The 16,409-nt window shown below is 43.6% G+C and overlaps 1 protein-coding gene across 2 annotated transcripts; it reads right to left on the bottom strand.

Annotated features, from left to right (window-relative positions):
- Positions 1 to 10,247: 10,247 nt before the first annotated feature.
- On the bottom strand, positions 10,248 to 13,340 carry LOC116369981 (L-rhamnose-binding lectin CSL3-like). Of its 2 annotated transcripts, none has more exons than XM_031819629.1 (9): positions 13,213 to 13,340; positions 12,918 to 12,953; positions 12,793 to 12,837; positions 12,517 to 12,652; positions 12,272 to 12,390; positions 11,108 to 11,152; positions 10,878 to 11,013; positions 10,693 to 10,800; positions 10,248 to 10,473 (listed from the first exon to the last, which is right to left on the bottom strand). In XM_031819629.1, the coding sequence occupies exons 1-8, from the start codon at positions 13,241 to 13,243 to the stop codon at positions 10,695 to 10,697; spliced, it is 654 nt and encodes a 217-aa protein (XP_031675489.1). In that variant the 5' UTR covers positions 13,244 to 13,340; the 3' UTR covers positions 10,248 to 10,473; positions 10,693 to 10,694. The 2 variants fall into 2 exon arrangements, with proteins under 2 accessions (XP_031675489.1, XP_031675488.1); XM_031819628.1 differs by having other exon boundaries at positions 10,248 to 10,444; positions 13,213 to 13,339.
- Between the last annotated feature and the right edge of the window lie 3,069 nt (positions 13,341 to 16,409).

Here is a 16,409-nt window from a genome sequence, read left to right on the forward strand (position 1 = left end):
TCCAACAAAGTAGCCATCTAGGTGGAGCTTCTCAAATCAAATCAAATCAAATTTTATTTGTCACATAAACATGGTTAGCAGATGTTAATGCGAGTGTAGCGAAATGCTTGTGCTTCTAGTTCCGACAATGCAGTAATAACCAACAAGTAATCTAACTAACAACTCCAAAACTACTGTCTTATACACAGTGTAAGGGGATAAAGAATATGTACATAAGGATATATGAATGAGTGATGGTACAGAGCAGCATAGGCAAGATACAGTAGATGGATCGAGTACAGTATCTATATATGAGATTGAGTATGTAACAAAGTGGCATAGTTAAAGTGGCTAGTAATACATGTATTACATAAGGATACAGTCGATGTATAGAGTACAGTATATACGTATGCATATGAGATGAATAATGTAGGGTAAGTAACATTATATAAGGTAGCATTGTTTAAAGTGGCTAGTGATATATTTACATCATTTCCCATCAATTCCCATTATTAAAGTGGCTGGAGTTGAGTCAGTGTCATTGTGTTGGCAGCAGCCACTCAATGTTAGTGGTGGCTGTTTAACAGTCTGATGGCCTTGAGATAGAAAGCTGTTTTTCAGTCTCTCGGTCCCAGCTTTGATGCACCTGTACTGACCCTCGCCTTCTGGATGATAGCGGGGTGAACAGGCAGTGGCTCGGGTGGTTGATGTCCTTGATGATCTTTATGGCCTTCCTGTAACATCGGGTGGTGTAGGTGTCCTGGAGGGCAGGTAGTTTGCCCCTGTGATGCGTTGTGCAGACCGTTCGTTAAGGAAGAATCACACGGGCCACTTTCAGTCGCAAAACCTTTGAGCATTGCAGATATACATTTCATGAATAGAGACAACGTATTTCCTTAATAATCTCCATGTCGGGGAGACATATTTGTTCAATATAGCATATTTTTATCTGAAACCTTCCAAAAGGTTGCATCCTGCCTAACGCTCCCATTTATTCAATCCAGGTTATCTGGAGGGATCAGCCAATTAATTATACACTTGAGCAAACACTGCATAACTGTAGGGTAGCATTAAATTGCCACCTTTGGCTTCATACAGTACCTTTTCAAACAAAACACTCTGTGATGGTGTGCAGCCTTTAAGTTTGTTTGCCAACTCATAGAAATTATAGAAGACAATGGACTACTTTAATAAAATGAATATTGCCTCTATTGTCTCTAATGTAATTACATTTGTTATTTGATTTGAATGGAGCTGCCCTTGCGCTCACGTACGCCATAATGGGACACATATAAAGATGATATACTGTGACTATCATTCTCTATGGTCCAATCTCTACGATGTGTTGTTCTGGTGGCTGAGTGTGTGTCCTCTTCCTCTCAACTGTCCATTCTCAGGGCTGCTGGACAGGTGCCTTGCCCGTCAACGTTGCAGCCCTTTGGGTGTTGCACTTATCAGGCTTCACCGCCATTGACCAGAAAGGCTGGTCCTAGTCATTTTGTGCATTTATATGTTCCCAGTTGCCACTCCTGTGAAGGGAGACCGCTGCACTTGAAGGCAGTTCGGTGACCACAGAACCCCAGTACAGGTACTCTATTGTAAACATTATTAAAGTTAACCGTGCTGAATGACTATGTACATATGGCAGCAGTCTCTATGGTACAGGTTAGAGTACCAGGTGGTGTCAACCCAGTACCCTGCTTTTAATAGTGACTAAGTTTGGGCTGGGTACTGGGAGGAGGCCGGCTAGAGGAGACGATTTTAACGTCCGATGGACTGGAGTAAGAAACTTCTATCTCCAGTTTCTCAGTCTCTAGGTCACAGCTTTGATGCTCCTGTACTATCACCTCCTTCTGGATGGTAGCGGGGTGAACAGGCCATGGCTCGAGTGGCTGAGGTCCTTGATGATCTTCTTGGCCTATCTGTGACACCGAGCGCTGTAGGTGTCCTGGAGGGCAGGCAGTGTGCTCCCGGTGATGCGTTGGGCTGACCGCACCACCATTTGGGGAGCCCTTTGGTTGCAATTGCCGTACTAGGCGTTGACACAGCCCTACAGGATCCTCTCAATGGTGCACCTGTAGAAGTTCATGCCAAATTTCTTCAGCCTCCTGAGGTTGAGTAGGTGCTGTTGCGCCTTCATCACATTTTCTCAACGAATGGATCATTTCAGGTTGATTGTGATGTGCACGCCGAGAAACTTGAAGCTTTTTGTCCTCTCCAGTGCGACCCTGTAGAAGTGGATGGGGACTAGCTCTCTCTGCTGTCTACTGTAATCAACAATCATCTCCATTGTTTTGTTGACATTGAGGGAGAGGTTATTTTCCCGGCACCATTCCGTCAGGGTCCTCACATCCTCCCTGTATGCCGTCTTGTCATTGTTGGAAATCAGGCCTACCACTGCTGTCAGCAAACTTGATGATTGAGTTGCCACTCAGTCATGGGTGAACAGGGAGTACAGGAGGAGGTTGAGCACACACCCTTGTTGTTCCACAGTCTTGAGGATCAGCGTGGTGAAGGTGTTGTTGCCTACCTTCACACCCGAGGTCAGCCCGTCTGCCCAGCTGCAAAGAGCGGGATTGAGACCAATTGTCCAAGCTTGTTGATGTGGTATGATTCTGCTATTTCCTTTAAATTTGATCCGGAACCCCCAACAGAAGCTAGCCAGCTAACTAGCTAGTAGTCAGCTTGCCACTGCTAGTGGTCATCAGCTACCTTTAGCAAGGACATATCTCGCCAGTCTGCACAGAGCTGCACAGAGCACAGAGCACAGAGCAAATCGGGCTTATTTTTCTCCATATCTCTGGATTCCTACCTCAAGCTCTGAACCTTTTCACCTAGGTCATCGCAGCTAGCTAGCTGCTATCCGATTGGCTTCTCCTGGCTAACGTCTCTGTCCCGAAGCAACCACCAATTAGCCTGGAGCTAGCCTATGCTAGGCCCATCTCCCAGCTAGCTGAAGAGGTCAATCAGCCACTCCTTAAGCTACAATACCTATTTTGCAATTGGCCTGGACCCCTGTAATTGCCGATATGGAGCCCTGCTGATCCATCACGACTGGACAACTGACGTAATCCGCCCGAAGGGGGTTTCAACTGGCTCCCCCGTCGCGAAGTCCCCTGAATGCCCATCTGCTAGCCTGCAATCCGCGGCCCGCTAGCTGTCCAGAGCACACCGGACTGTTAGCTGAAGAAGTCCATCAGATAATTTTTGGGGGGCTACTGTACATGTTTTGAAAATTGGTCTGGACCCTTTTACTACACAGAGTCCTGCTGATCCATGTCTCAATTGTCTCAAGGCTTAAACATCCTTCTTTAACCAATCACCTCCCCTTCATGTACACTGATTGAAGTGGATTTTACAAGGGACATCAATAAGTGATCAAAGCTTCCACCTGGATATTTATTTTTTATTCATTTTTTTTTTACCCTGACATTGCTCATTCTGATATTTCTTAATTCCTTTATTAACATTTTGGGGATTTGTGTTTATTGTTTTGTATTGTTAGGTATTACTGCACTTCAACTAAAGCTTGTAACATGCGCATTTTGCTGCACCTGCAATAACATGTGCACAATATCTGTAGTCAGCAGTCTGATGGATTGTAGAAAGAAACGGTCTCTAAGCCAGTTGGAATCAGATTGCATACACCAATATGGTCTGCCCGACGATAAGGGAGAGAAGACTTTGTGGTTGATTTTTGTGGGGTCCTTGATAATGATGCGTGCCTTCCTCAGGCAGATGTCCTGGATGGGTGAGGGCACTGTCCCAGTGATGTACTTCACAACCCGCTAGAGTGCCTTGCAGTGTGCCATACCATGATGCATCCACTCAGGAAGCTCTCAATGGTGCAGCAGTAGTATTTAGAGAGGAGGCAGCATGCCACATATCGTCAGCCACCTTAGGAAGTAGAGACGCTGTTGTCATGTGGGTCCATGACGAGTCCGCAGTGTTGTGGTTGCTGAGAAACTTAAAACTTGTGACTCTCTCTACTGCAGTCCCGTTGATGTGGATCAGGGTATGTTCCATCCTCTGCTTCCAGAAGTCAACAATCAAATCCTTTGAAGCTCCTGGTCATTCAGAGCAGCAAGAGTTCTCCTTGATAACTTGGTATTGTCTACCTCGGAGCGAACATAGAATGAGTTAAGCTCGTCTGAGAGGGAGGCTTTGGTGGGCATCGCACAGCAGGATTGCCTTTTTCAGTCTGTGATAGTCTGAAGTCCTTGCCACGCGACGCAAGTTTGAGTTGTCGAACATCAATTAAAGTTTCAGTCTTGTCTTTTTGCATTCTAACTTATTTTTGGAGCTCGTACCTGCTAGGCATTGCACACCACCAGGTCATCATGTTCGTTCTTCTGACATCGAATGCTGCAGTATGGAATATCTCTGTTCATCCATGGTTTTTGGTTTAGACCTGTAGGGATTTTTATTGTGGGCACATCATCATCAACATATTTCCTAATGAAGACTGTGACTGATGATGTAGATTCTTCAATGTTGATGAATGAGTCCTGGGTGGACTGTCTTTTTTTACCCGCTTTTTCTTTTTAAAGTTTAAATCTTGTCTAATCGCTGCAACTCCCCAACGTGCTAGTGAGAGGTGAAGGTTGATTCATGCATCCGCCGAAACATGACCCGCCTAACCGCGCTCCGTAACTCCCGCCAGCTTAACCTGGAAGCCAGATGTATCAACGTGTCGGAGGAAACGCAATTCAACTGGTGACTTGGGTCAAGTAAAGCCCCACTGGCTGATCCCGGGTCTGTAGTAACATCTCTAGCACTGAGTTGCAGTGCCTTAGACCGCTGCGCCACTCGGGAGGCCACTGTGGATGAATCTTTGAACATATTAAATCTGCCTCCGATGTCCAGTTCTTCAATATTCTCTGTATTGCTGGCTCCCTCTTAAGTTGCTGATTGTAGGCGGAGATTAGGAACAGAGACGTGATACGATTGGCCAAAGCGGGGGTGGGGATGGCTTTGTACTTATCACGGATGTTTTGCTTGTGCATGGTCAAGCAGGCTGGATCCTCTTGTGAAGCAGGATACATGTTGGTGATATTTTGTGAAAACCTTCAAAGGCTGCTTTCGATTTTTAGAGAACAGTAGGAGATAAACTCCCATTGGCCAATGAATGGAGAAACGTATAACGCCCCACAAACTTTTGACGGATCACATTCACATTGTCATAAAGCGTCACACGGTTGCTAAGCTAATCGTCATGCAATGCCTTCTCAAAGCTGAGAAACCTGCCTATTTTCCTCAAAAGTAGATAATGTCACTATTCCCGAGCAGTACGATATTATCAAACATCTCGGATTACAGTTGCAATTTTGCACATGTACACGGAATTCATGCTAAAGTTGGGGTTTTGAGCTAGCGCCCAATTGATTCCCATTCACTCCTTGAAGAGCTCTCCTTGTTACAGAATAGTCCAGAATGCACTGCGCAGCCCATTGACAATGTATGGGCAACATACAAATGGGCATTAATACAATGCCAAGGGAGTTTCCCCATCTCCTCAAGGGTATCTCTGGCACTGTCCCACATATTTCGGCAATGCACCAAAATCGATCTGTCCCTCATTTAAATCAAGTCTAAGTGGTGGATCAGTAGTGCGCTATTTCAATGCTGAGTTACATTTTTGTACACCAGTATCCAACACCTGAAAATAATATTTTTGGTCTGAAAATATATTTCACTGCAGTTTAGATGGTACAATGATGCGACACTATACTTTTGTCAAACTGAAATTAGGCGAACCAGAATATCATGAAATGGAGGCGTGATCCACAGTTCATTTTTTATTTATATTATGCCATCATTAATATGTCCTGTGGGACTGTAGTTGTAGTACTGCACTGCTCATCCCATATCAAACCAATGGACAATAGGAGACCGAATGTGATCGGATCATCATCTAATTGGCCTTCACATAACTCTTACGGAATGTCCACGTGGATGGGGATATTGGACATGGTATCGAAGTTTACTGGGTGACAATGTATGTTTAATTTCGACAAAATCATTTCTAATTAAATTTTTCCAGTACAACATAAGTTCAGCAAATCCGCTTATTGTTTGGGATACCTTTAAATGTACCTTCAGAGGTCATTCAATTCAATTTTCATGTAACGGTTTTCTTGAGTCGAAGGAGAGGCGTACCATAACTCAGCGTGGTTATTATTCATGGTTCTTTAATAAAGAAACTATACATGAATAGACTAACAAAACAAGAAATGTGAAAAACCAAAACAGCCCTATCTGGTGCAAACACAGAGACAGGAACAATCACCCACAAAACCCAACACCAAACAGGGTACCTAAATATGGTTCCCAATCAGAGACAATGACTAACACCTGCCTCTGATTGAGAACCATATCAGGCCAAACATAGAAATAGACAAACTAGACATGTAACATAGAATGCCCACTCAGATCACACCCTGACCAAACAAAACATAGAAACATACAAAGCAAACTATGGTCAGGGTGTGACATTTCAACAACAACAAAAAAGCAGTTTCTGGCTAAAGAGACAGGACTAAGGGAAATACATTCTCTAATCGTACAGGAAGCAATAAAATTAACTACAGAGATACAAAATAAATTAGCACCTGTTCTCTATTACACACATACACTTATCTGTGATTCTCCATTTTATATTTTAAAGGACAAAGCTAAATGATCAAAAGATGGCGCATACAGAGACGGTCGCCTCGCTTCAAATCCTTTGGAAATTGTGCAGTAATTTGTGGACGAAATTAGGGCACGAGTTTCCTTCCAGAGAGACATCAGGCATTGTAACATTCTATGTTTTACGGAAACATTGCTTACTCGGGATATGTTGTCAGAGTCGATACAGCCATTGGGTTTCTTCATGCGTCGTGCTGACCTAGAAATCCTTAAAATCAAATGCCGACCGCATTATCTCCCAAGACAATTCTCTTTGATTATAGTCACAGCTGTGTATACCCCCCCCCCCCCCCCCACCCCTTCCCCAGGAAACCAGATATCCTCAGGCTGCATTTATCAAATCCAACCAAGACTCCATTTTTCTCAAACCGCCCTATAGGCAGAAACTCAAGCAGGATCTACCCGTGACTAAAACCATTCAACACTGGTCTGATCCATCGGAATCCACGCTTGAAGATTGTTTTGATCACGTGGACTGGAAAATGTTCCGGGAAGCCTCAGACAATAAAATCGTTTTATACGCCGACTCTGTGACTGAGTTTATTAGGATGTGCATTGGAGAGGTTGTACCCACTGTGACTATTAACACCTACCCCAACCAGAAACTGTGGATAGAAGGCAGCATTCGCGCAAAACTGAAAGCGCAAACCACCGCATTCAACCATGGAAAGAGGTTGGATATAAACTGAATATAAACAGTATAGTTATTCCCTCCGCAAGGCAATCAAACAAGCAGATTGTCAGTATAGGGACAAAATGGAGTCGCAATTCAATGGCCCAGACAAGAGACGTATATGTGGCAGGGTCTACAGGCAATTACGGATTCATAAATTCATAAAATGCCTGGATGTTTACAATTTCGGTGATTCTCTTAGAAATGGTTAAAAGTACTGTATAGCACCCCCAGGTGTAAAATTGTAAATAGCAGCTACTTCTCAGAGAGTTTTGAATTGTCAAGAAGAGTTAAACAAGGGTGTCCGCTGTCACCATATCTATTCATTGTGGCCATCGAAATGCTAGCTATTAAATCATATCAAATAACAACATTAGAGGATTAGAAATCCATGGCTTAAAAACAAAGGTGTCCATGTATGCTGCTAACTCAAGTTTAATATTTAATCTTCTTGCTAGTTCCCTGCAATGTCTCATTGAAGATGTAGATAACTTTTCTGTACTCTCTGGACTAAAACCTAATTATGATAAGTGTAAAATATTATGAATTGGGTCTTTAAAAAATACATCTTGTACATTACTATGCAGTTCATATTTAAAATGGGCTGACGGAGAAGTAGAAATGCTTGGTATTCATTGAAAAAAAATATTAAATGTAGAGGTAAATACCTGTCTATTTATGTAAAATTTGCCCTGATTAACTCCTTAGTCCTATCTCAGTTTACTCACTTACTTATGGCTCTGCCTACTCCTGATGACTTGTTTTTCAAATCGTATGAGTAAAAAATATTTAGCTTTATCTGGGATGCTAAACCAGACAAGAAACAGTGTGCCTATCTATATTTATACATTTGTATATTTTTATTTAAACTGGTAAGTTGTCTGAGAACACATACTCATTTACAGCAACAACCTGGGGAATAGTTACAGGGTAGAAGAGGGGGGATGAAGGATCCAATTATAAACCGGGGATGATTAGGTGGCCATGACGGTATGAAGGACAGATTGGGAATTTAGCCAGGACACTGTGGTTAACACCCCTACTCTTGCGATCAGTGCCATGGGATCTTTAGTGATCACAGAGAGTCAGGACATCCCTTTAACGTCCCATCCAAAAGACGGCACCCTGCGGCCTATGGTCATTGGGATATGTTTTAGACAGGAGGAAAGGGTGCCTCCTACTGACCCTCCAACATCAATTCCAGAAGCATCTGTTCTCCCATCCAGGGACATACCAGGACCAACTCTGCTTAGCTTCAGAAGCAAACCAGCAGTGGGATGATGGGTGATATGCAGGACTAGCTGGCTTTATAATGAATATGAATTGGGTGTTGTGAGATTATATATGAAAGCACTAAACATCTCTAGAATCTTCACTTATTCAAAAGTTTCACTTGAACCCTAAATGGTTCTCAAGTAAACTAAGAAAAGCTAATCCACTGTTTAAATAACTTTATCTGTGTACAGATTTCAATGTCTCATTTTTGATTTACTGCAAATGATATCTTTTTCAAAGTCTCTCTTTTTCAAACAAGTATTGCAGAGCTGGCTACAATTTAAATATTATGGCTGAATATAAATGTGCTGGGTGATGAAAGACCTGTATTTATGGGAAACAAGTTTGAAAAAGGGTATTTTATATTTAAATATTGTAAATTGGAATGGTTGACTTGTCTTTCATGGAGTTATCAGAATTATTTGGAAAGGTCTACTCAGTACTAGATTATAACCAATTGATTACAGCATTACCCCAAAAATGGAGGCAGGTAGCAGCAGGAGGTAGGGAAGTGGTCTGTCTGCCCAATATAAATTATCAGAACTTGCAGAGGAATACAAATTGCATACCAGTTTCATTTGAGGACCAGGATGTTGATATGTGTCATTTAGACTGCAAAATAGTTGGGAAGCGATATTTGATTTACCGATTCCATGGGACAGGGTTTATGAGTTGATTCAAGACTTGTGCTTTTCAGCTAATGCAGATTTTGTTGAGTACAGAATCAATTGACCATTTATTTTAGTATTTCCCGCAAGTAGCTTCTCAGGAATGGTTGAAAATGCAAAACATTGATCTAAAATTGACACTAAATACCCTTTTGGAGATCTGGAGAGCAAGTCAAATATTATTATACTATTATAGTTTCTCAACCTGTAGTCTATTCAATAGAAATTGTATGTTAATCACAGCATAGTTGAAATATGCTGCGTAGTGTCTGGCCAGCAGAGACAGGTGGGATGGGCTAAGGGAAGCTGAGGTTTGGGATGTGGAATTGGAGATAAGGGGAAGGGGGAGTGGAGTTCCTGGGCAAAGGATATACAGATGTCAAATTAATTCCAAATACATTTGAATGACACTGAGGGGCTTTGTTGATACAGTTGAGGCTGATGCCATGCAGGTGTTTGTACAAAATGCATACACTCATTCAAATGCTCATAGATGGACATGGTTCCATACATCGTTGGCCTTGCTGTTATATTGGCCTGTATGTTTCTCGTTCATTGGTGGTGCATGGGGCAGGGAATGGAATTCAATGCATTTCTCAGGGTGGAATCTGATGCTTGAGGGGCAGCTCTTGGAGGGCTGTATCGGTCAGGTCCCCATTTGACAGTGGGAGATCTGTCGACGTGCCGTTGACCCTTTGTGTCTCTGGCTAAGAGGCTGTTAGATGACTAATGTGATGTGGTTGGGCAGCTTCCCTGTAAGTATGTTTATTACCAGATGAAATAGTCAAACTGAATCTACACAGAAAGGGAACATTTGGTTCATGAGCCAACCACTTAACGAGCAAGGTTTGTAGAGTCTACACATTGTATTAAAATGTTTACCTATCCAGGCCTGCTTTGTGACCAGCTGTTGATGCATGCGAATTAGGACCAGTAAGAGAGAATAAAGGACACATGTTCAGTAATATTGGTGTGACATTTATTAATGTACAAGAGGCAACTAGTATAGTCTTCCTGCCGCTTCGTTTAATTCAGCCACAGTTCAGAAATTGTTTAAGAAATGCTTCAGCACAATGTACACGGGTTGGAGGAAAACAGCACGACCTGATGAAGATATCCCAGAAGCCTTGTACATCTTCAGGTTCCCCAGGAAGATATCCTGCAAGACAAAATCGTCAGCAGGGTAGCCTAGTGGTTAGAGAGTTGGACTAGTAACCGAAAGGTTGCAAGTACAAATCATGAGCTGACAATGTACAAATATTTCGTTCTGCCCCTGAACAGGCAGTCAACCCACTGTTCCTAGGCCATCATTGAAATTAAGAATTTGTTCTTAACTGCCATGCTAAATAAAGGTAAAATACAACACGAATTCTAGTTCCCAGTCATGTGCACCTATAGAAAACTCACATTCAGTCACAGGTGTAAGCCACATCCAAGTACTTATAGGTTCCGACACAGGGGTCACCGAACACAGAGTTGGATACCTTGACGATACACTGGCGCTTTCCATCACACCTGTGTGTCAACAGGTAGAGGTTAACACCACAGCCAATGACTTCCTACAGCTAAATGCACACTGAAGGTTTCAGTACCTTTCTGCCATTTTGCTGGTGGTGGATTGGCTGAGGCAGTTGGTGTTTTTGAGTTGTTGATGTGGGCGCCCAATGGAACACACATCGTGTTGACGACGACCATAGTTGGCACGCTGAATACGGATCTCACCTCGATCTGAGGAAGAGAAAGGACAAACCTTGGTGTGGGCTAGTGACTAATATACACGGCACCACATGATTAAACTGTACGGTAGTGTTGACCAGCTTACCACATAGTAGTTGAGAATCAGAGCCTTCACATATGATGCTGCTTACTGCAAAGACAACACAGGAGTTACACCACTGGCCAGACAAATTAAGACATACATTAGCCTGGTGAAGTGTTAGTGATGCGCACTAACAGGGAATGTTGATTTCAGGTGCATTTTCTAAATTATAAACTCGTTAGCATGAACCAAAGTACAAAAAGTTAGGCGCGTCATCTTCCACCGTTACCTTTTAGTTTCACTTCCTTATGAGCAGTTCTCGAAATGCTAACATTTTAAGCAAACTGGCTGGCTAGACCTAAACTGTTGAAAAAATAAAGTCGACCCGCTACACCCAATCTGTGCAGTTTGTGCCATCTGTCAGATTGGCTATAAACCCTGCAAAACTGTAGGAGTTGCGCTAGCTAGTTACCGTTCACGTCAATTTAACAAGGAACAGCAGCAGCATATGAGACAAGTCAAAAAAGTTACTGCAAAAAGGGTCAATGCAGATAGTCATTCAGCAGTTAAGGCTTGGGGGAAGTAGAAGCCTTTCAGGGTCCTGTTGGTTCCAGACTTGGTGCAGCCGTACCATTTGTTATGGAGTAGCAGAGACCAGTATAACTTGGGGGGTGCGAGTCTTTGACAATGTAGAGCCTGCCGACACAGGTGGTGTCGAAATCCTGATGCAGGGAGCGCGGCCTCTGATGTACTGGGCCGTACGCGATACCCTCTGTAGCACCTTGTGGTCAGATGCCATACCTAGTGGTGATGCAGCCAGTCAAAAAGCTCTCAATGGTGTAGAATTCAGAATCGGAGGGCTGACACCAATCCTTTTAGCCTCCTGGCAGGGAAGGGCTCAGCCCTCCATTTCCTGTAGTCCACTACCAGTTCCTTCGGCATCTTGGCACCACACTGCCAGGTCTCTGACCTCCCTATAGGCTACTCAAACTAAACAAGTTGCATATCCACAGCTTGCTAGGGTTAGTTAGCAGTTGAGGGTGGTTTACACTTGGAGAAACAAAAGTTAACAAGCTGGTACCATAGGGGAACCAACCCATTATATTCCTTTTCTAGCAATCAGCTGAGCTTACTTTTTTACAAGATTAAAAGTGGGTAGGAGAATTAAACAATGTCCCAACTAAATATTAAATACTAAATATTATTAGCACACATTCAGAGACTGACTTGTTTCTTGCTGTTGGACACAGGAGTATTTGGTGTCCAGGTACTTATAAGTCCCGACACAGGGGTCTCCAAAAACGAAATTGGATGCAGGGACAATACACTCGCTCTTCCCACCGCATCTGTGTGTTTCAAAGACATGTTGAGGTCATGAGTTCATACAGGTAAACACAACAGGTTCCAGCACATTTCTGCCATCTTGCTGGTGGTTGTTTACACTACAGCCAAGGAGTTACAGGTTCTAGTACCTTTCTGCCATCTTGCTGGTGGAGGATTGGCTGAGGCAGTTGGTGTCGGTGAGTTGGTTATCAGGGCGCCCAATAGAACAAACATCGTGTTGACGACGACCGTAGTTCGCACGCTTGATATGGATCTTACCTCCATCTGAGGGAGATGGAGAACAGTGAGGCACGAAGGAGAGCCAAGTATGGGTCTCTATGGTGTGGGCTAGTGACGCTAATCTACAGTATAAACGATCATAGGTGGTCGGTGAGTATACTGTTCAGCAGTGTGGACTAGCTTACCACATTGCAGTAAAGCATCAGAGCCTTCACACGTGATGCTGATTGCTGCCAGGACAAATAAACAGGAATTACACACCACTCACATTAGCTTGGTTAAGTAGTATCATCATTATTACATACAGTACCTCCATCTGTTAGTGTGCAGCAAGCTGTAGCCAGCACTGAAACAACATCACACAGCTAGTTCAGCAACATTCAACATCATATGCACTTGGACCATGAAGCTACAACTCAGCATTGGTCTCTATACGCAAGTTCAGCATTTGGTCTCATATTCCATGCTTTGAATACCTTTTTGCCCAAAAGGAACTGAATGTCCCTCAAATCATATTACATGTACTTCTTTTCACTCACAAATACAAACATTGTCATATATATTTAAATTCTAATCTGCATCAGATACAGATTTTGTATACTCACATGTGACCACCGTCAGTCTCAAAATGCACATGATGCCAGGTACAGGAGTGGTACTAACAGAGAAAATGCAACTGATGATAACAAGATCCAATACACCTGGTATTTATGTTATGTGACATGTCTTAATTTACCCAGGTGTATCTATTTGTCTCCAGGTGCACCTCATTGCAATTAGGGGCCTGCGTTTGGTGGTCAAAACCTGGCTATTGAGTCAGTCTCATGGAGTTAGATAGAGGACTCTAGATGGATGAAATCCATGTTGGCATGAACATTGCCACTGAGGGCTTCCAACAAAGTAGCCATCTAGGTGGAGCTTCTCAAATCAAATCAAATCAAATTTTATTTGTCACATAAACATGGTTAGCAGATGTTAATGCGAGTGTAGCGAAATGCTTGTGCTTCTAGTTCCGACAATGCAGTAATAACCAACAAGTAATCTAACTAACAACTCCAAAACTACTGTCTTATACACAGTGTAAGGGGATAAAGAATATGTACATAAGGATATATGAATGAGTGATGGTACAGAGCAGCGGCTAGTAATACATGTATTACATAAGGATACAGTCGATGATATAGAGTACAGTATATACGTATGCATATGAGATGAATAATGTAGGGTAAGTAACATTATATAAGGTAGCATTGTTTAAAGTGGCTAGTGATATATTTACATCATTTCCCATCAATTCCCATTATTAAAGTGGCTGGAGTTGAGTCAGTGTCAGTGTGTTGGCAGCAGCCACTCAATGTTAGAGGTGGCTGTTTAACAGTCTGATGGCCTTGAGATAGAAGCTGTTTTTCAGTCTCTCGGTCCCAGCTTTGATGCACCTGTACTGACCTCGCCTTCTGGATGATAGCGGGGTGAACAGGCAGTGGCTCGGGTGGTTGATGTCCTTGATGATCTTTATGGCCTTCCTGTAACATCGGGTGGTGTAGGTGTCCTGGAGGGCAGGTAGTTCGCCCCCTGTGATGCGTTGTGCAGACCGTTCGTTAAGGAAGAATCACACGGGCCACTTTCAGTCGCAAAACCTTTGAGCATTGCAGATATACATTTCATGAATAGAGACAACGTATTTCCTTAATAATCTCCATGTCGGGGAGACATATTTGTTCAATATAGCATATTTTTATCTGAACCTTCCAAAAGGTTGCATCCTACCTAACGCTCCCCATTATTCAATCCAGGTTATCTGGAGGGATCAGCCAATTAATTATACACTTGAGCAAACACTGCATAACTGTAGGTAGCATTAAATTGCCACCTTTGGCTTCATACAGTACCTTTTCAAACAAAACACTCTGTGATGGTGTGCAGCCTTTAAGTTTGTTTGCCAACTCATAGAAATTATAGAAGACAATGGACTACTTTAATAAAATGAATATTGCCTCTATTGTCTCTAATGTAATTACATTTGTTATTTGATTTGAATGGAGCTGCCCTTGCGCTCACGTACGCCATAATGGGACACATATAAAGATGATATACTGTGACTATCATTCTCTATGGTCCAATCTCTACGATGTGTTGTTCTGGTGGCTGAGTGTGTGTCCTCTTCCTCTCAACTGTCCATTCTCAGGGCTGCTGGACAGGTGCCTTGCCCGTCAACATTGCAGCCCTTTGGGTGTTGCACTTATCAGGCTTCACCGCCATTGACCAGAAAGGCTGGTCCTAGTCATTTTGTGCATTTATATGTTCCCAGTTGCCACTCCTGTGAAGGGAGACCGCTGCACTTGAAGGCAGTTCGGTGACCACAGAACCCCAGTACAGGTACTCTATTGTAAACATTATTAAAGTTAACCGTGTTGAATGACTATGTACATATGGCAGCAGTCTCTATGGTACAGGTTAGAGTACCAGGTGGTGTCAACCCAGTACCCTGCTTTTAATAGTGACTAATTTTGGGCTGGGTACTGGGAGGAGGCCGGCTAGAGGAGACGATTTTAACGTCCGATGGACTGGAGTAAGAAACTTCTATCTCCAGTTTCTCAGTCTCTAGGTCACAGCTTTGATGCTCCTGTACTATCACCTCCTTCTGGATGGTAGCGGGGTGAACAGGCCATGGCTCGAGTGGCTGAGGTCCTTGATGATCTTCTTGGCCTATCTGTGACACCGAGCGCTGTAGGTGTCCTGGAGGGCAGGCAGTGTGCTCCCGGTGATGCGTTGGGCTGACCGCACCACCATTTGGGGAGCCCTTTGGTTGCAATTGCCGTACTAGGCGTTGACACAGCCCTACAGGATCCTCTCAATGGTGCACCTGTAGAAGTTCATGCCAAATTTCTTCAGCCTCCTGAGGTTGAGTAGGTGCTGTTGCGCCTTCATCACATTTTCTCAACGAAAGGATCATTTCAGGTTGATTGTGATGTGCACGCCGAGAAACTTGAAGCTTTTTGTCCTCTCCAGTGCGACCCTGTAGAAGTGGATGGGGACTAGCTCTCTCTGCTGTCTACTGTAATCAACAATCATCTCCATTGTTTTGTTGACATTGAGGGAGAGGTTATTTTCCCGGCACCATTCCGTCAGGGTCCTCACATCCTCCCTGTATGCCGTCTTGTCATTGTTGGAAATCAGGCCTACCACTGCTGTCAGCAAACTTGATGATTGAGTTGCCACTCAGTCATGGGTGAACAGGGAGTACAGGAGGAGGTTGAGCACACACCCTTATTGTTCCCCATCTTGAGGATCAGCATGGTGAAGGTGTTGTTGCCTACCTTCACACCCGAGGTCAGCCCATCTGCCCAGCTGCAAAGAGCGGGATTGAGACCAATTGTCCAAGCTTGTTGATGTGGTAGGATTCTGCTATTTCCTTTACATTTGATCCGGAACCCCCAACAGAAGCTAGCCAGCTAACTAGCTAGTAGTCAGCTTGCCACTGCTAGTGGTCATCAGCTACCTTTAGCAAGGACATATCTCGCCAGTCTGCACAGAGCTGCACAGAGCACAGAGCACAGAGCAAATCGGGCTTATTTTTCTCCATATCTCTGGATTCCTACCTCAAGCTCTGAACCTTTTCACCTAGGTCATCGCAGCTAGCTAGCTGCTATCCGATTGGCTTCTCCTGGCTAACGTCTCTGTCCCGAAGCAACCACCAATTAGCCTGGAGCTAGCCTATGCTAGGCCCATCTCCCAGCTAGCTGAAGAGGTCAATCAGCCACTCCTTAAGCTACAATACCTATTTTGCAATTGGCCTGGACCC

Source organism: Oncorhynchus kisutch, unplaced genomic scaffold (assembly GCF_002021735.2).
Source record: "Oncorhynchus kisutch isolate 150728-3 unplaced genomic scaffold, Okis_V2 scaffold2353, whole genome shotgun sequence".
In the NCBI taxonomy this organism is placed as follows: Eukaryota; Metazoa; Chordata; class Actinopteri; order Salmoniformes; family Salmonidae; genus Oncorhynchus; species Oncorhynchus kisutch.

Coding starts and splice junctions, on each gene's coding strand:
- LOC116369981 (XM_031819629.1), bottom strand. CDS start 13,243: ATGTGCATTTTGAGACTGACGGTGGTCACAT. Junction 12,954..13,212: donor GAGACTGACGGTGGTCACAT/GTGAGTATACAA, acceptor ATGTTGTTTCAG/TGCTGGCTACAGCTTGCTGC. Junction 11,014..11,107: donor TGATTCTCAACTACTATGTG/GTAAGCTGGTCA, acceptor TCTCTTCCTCAG/ATCGAGGTGAGATCCGTATT.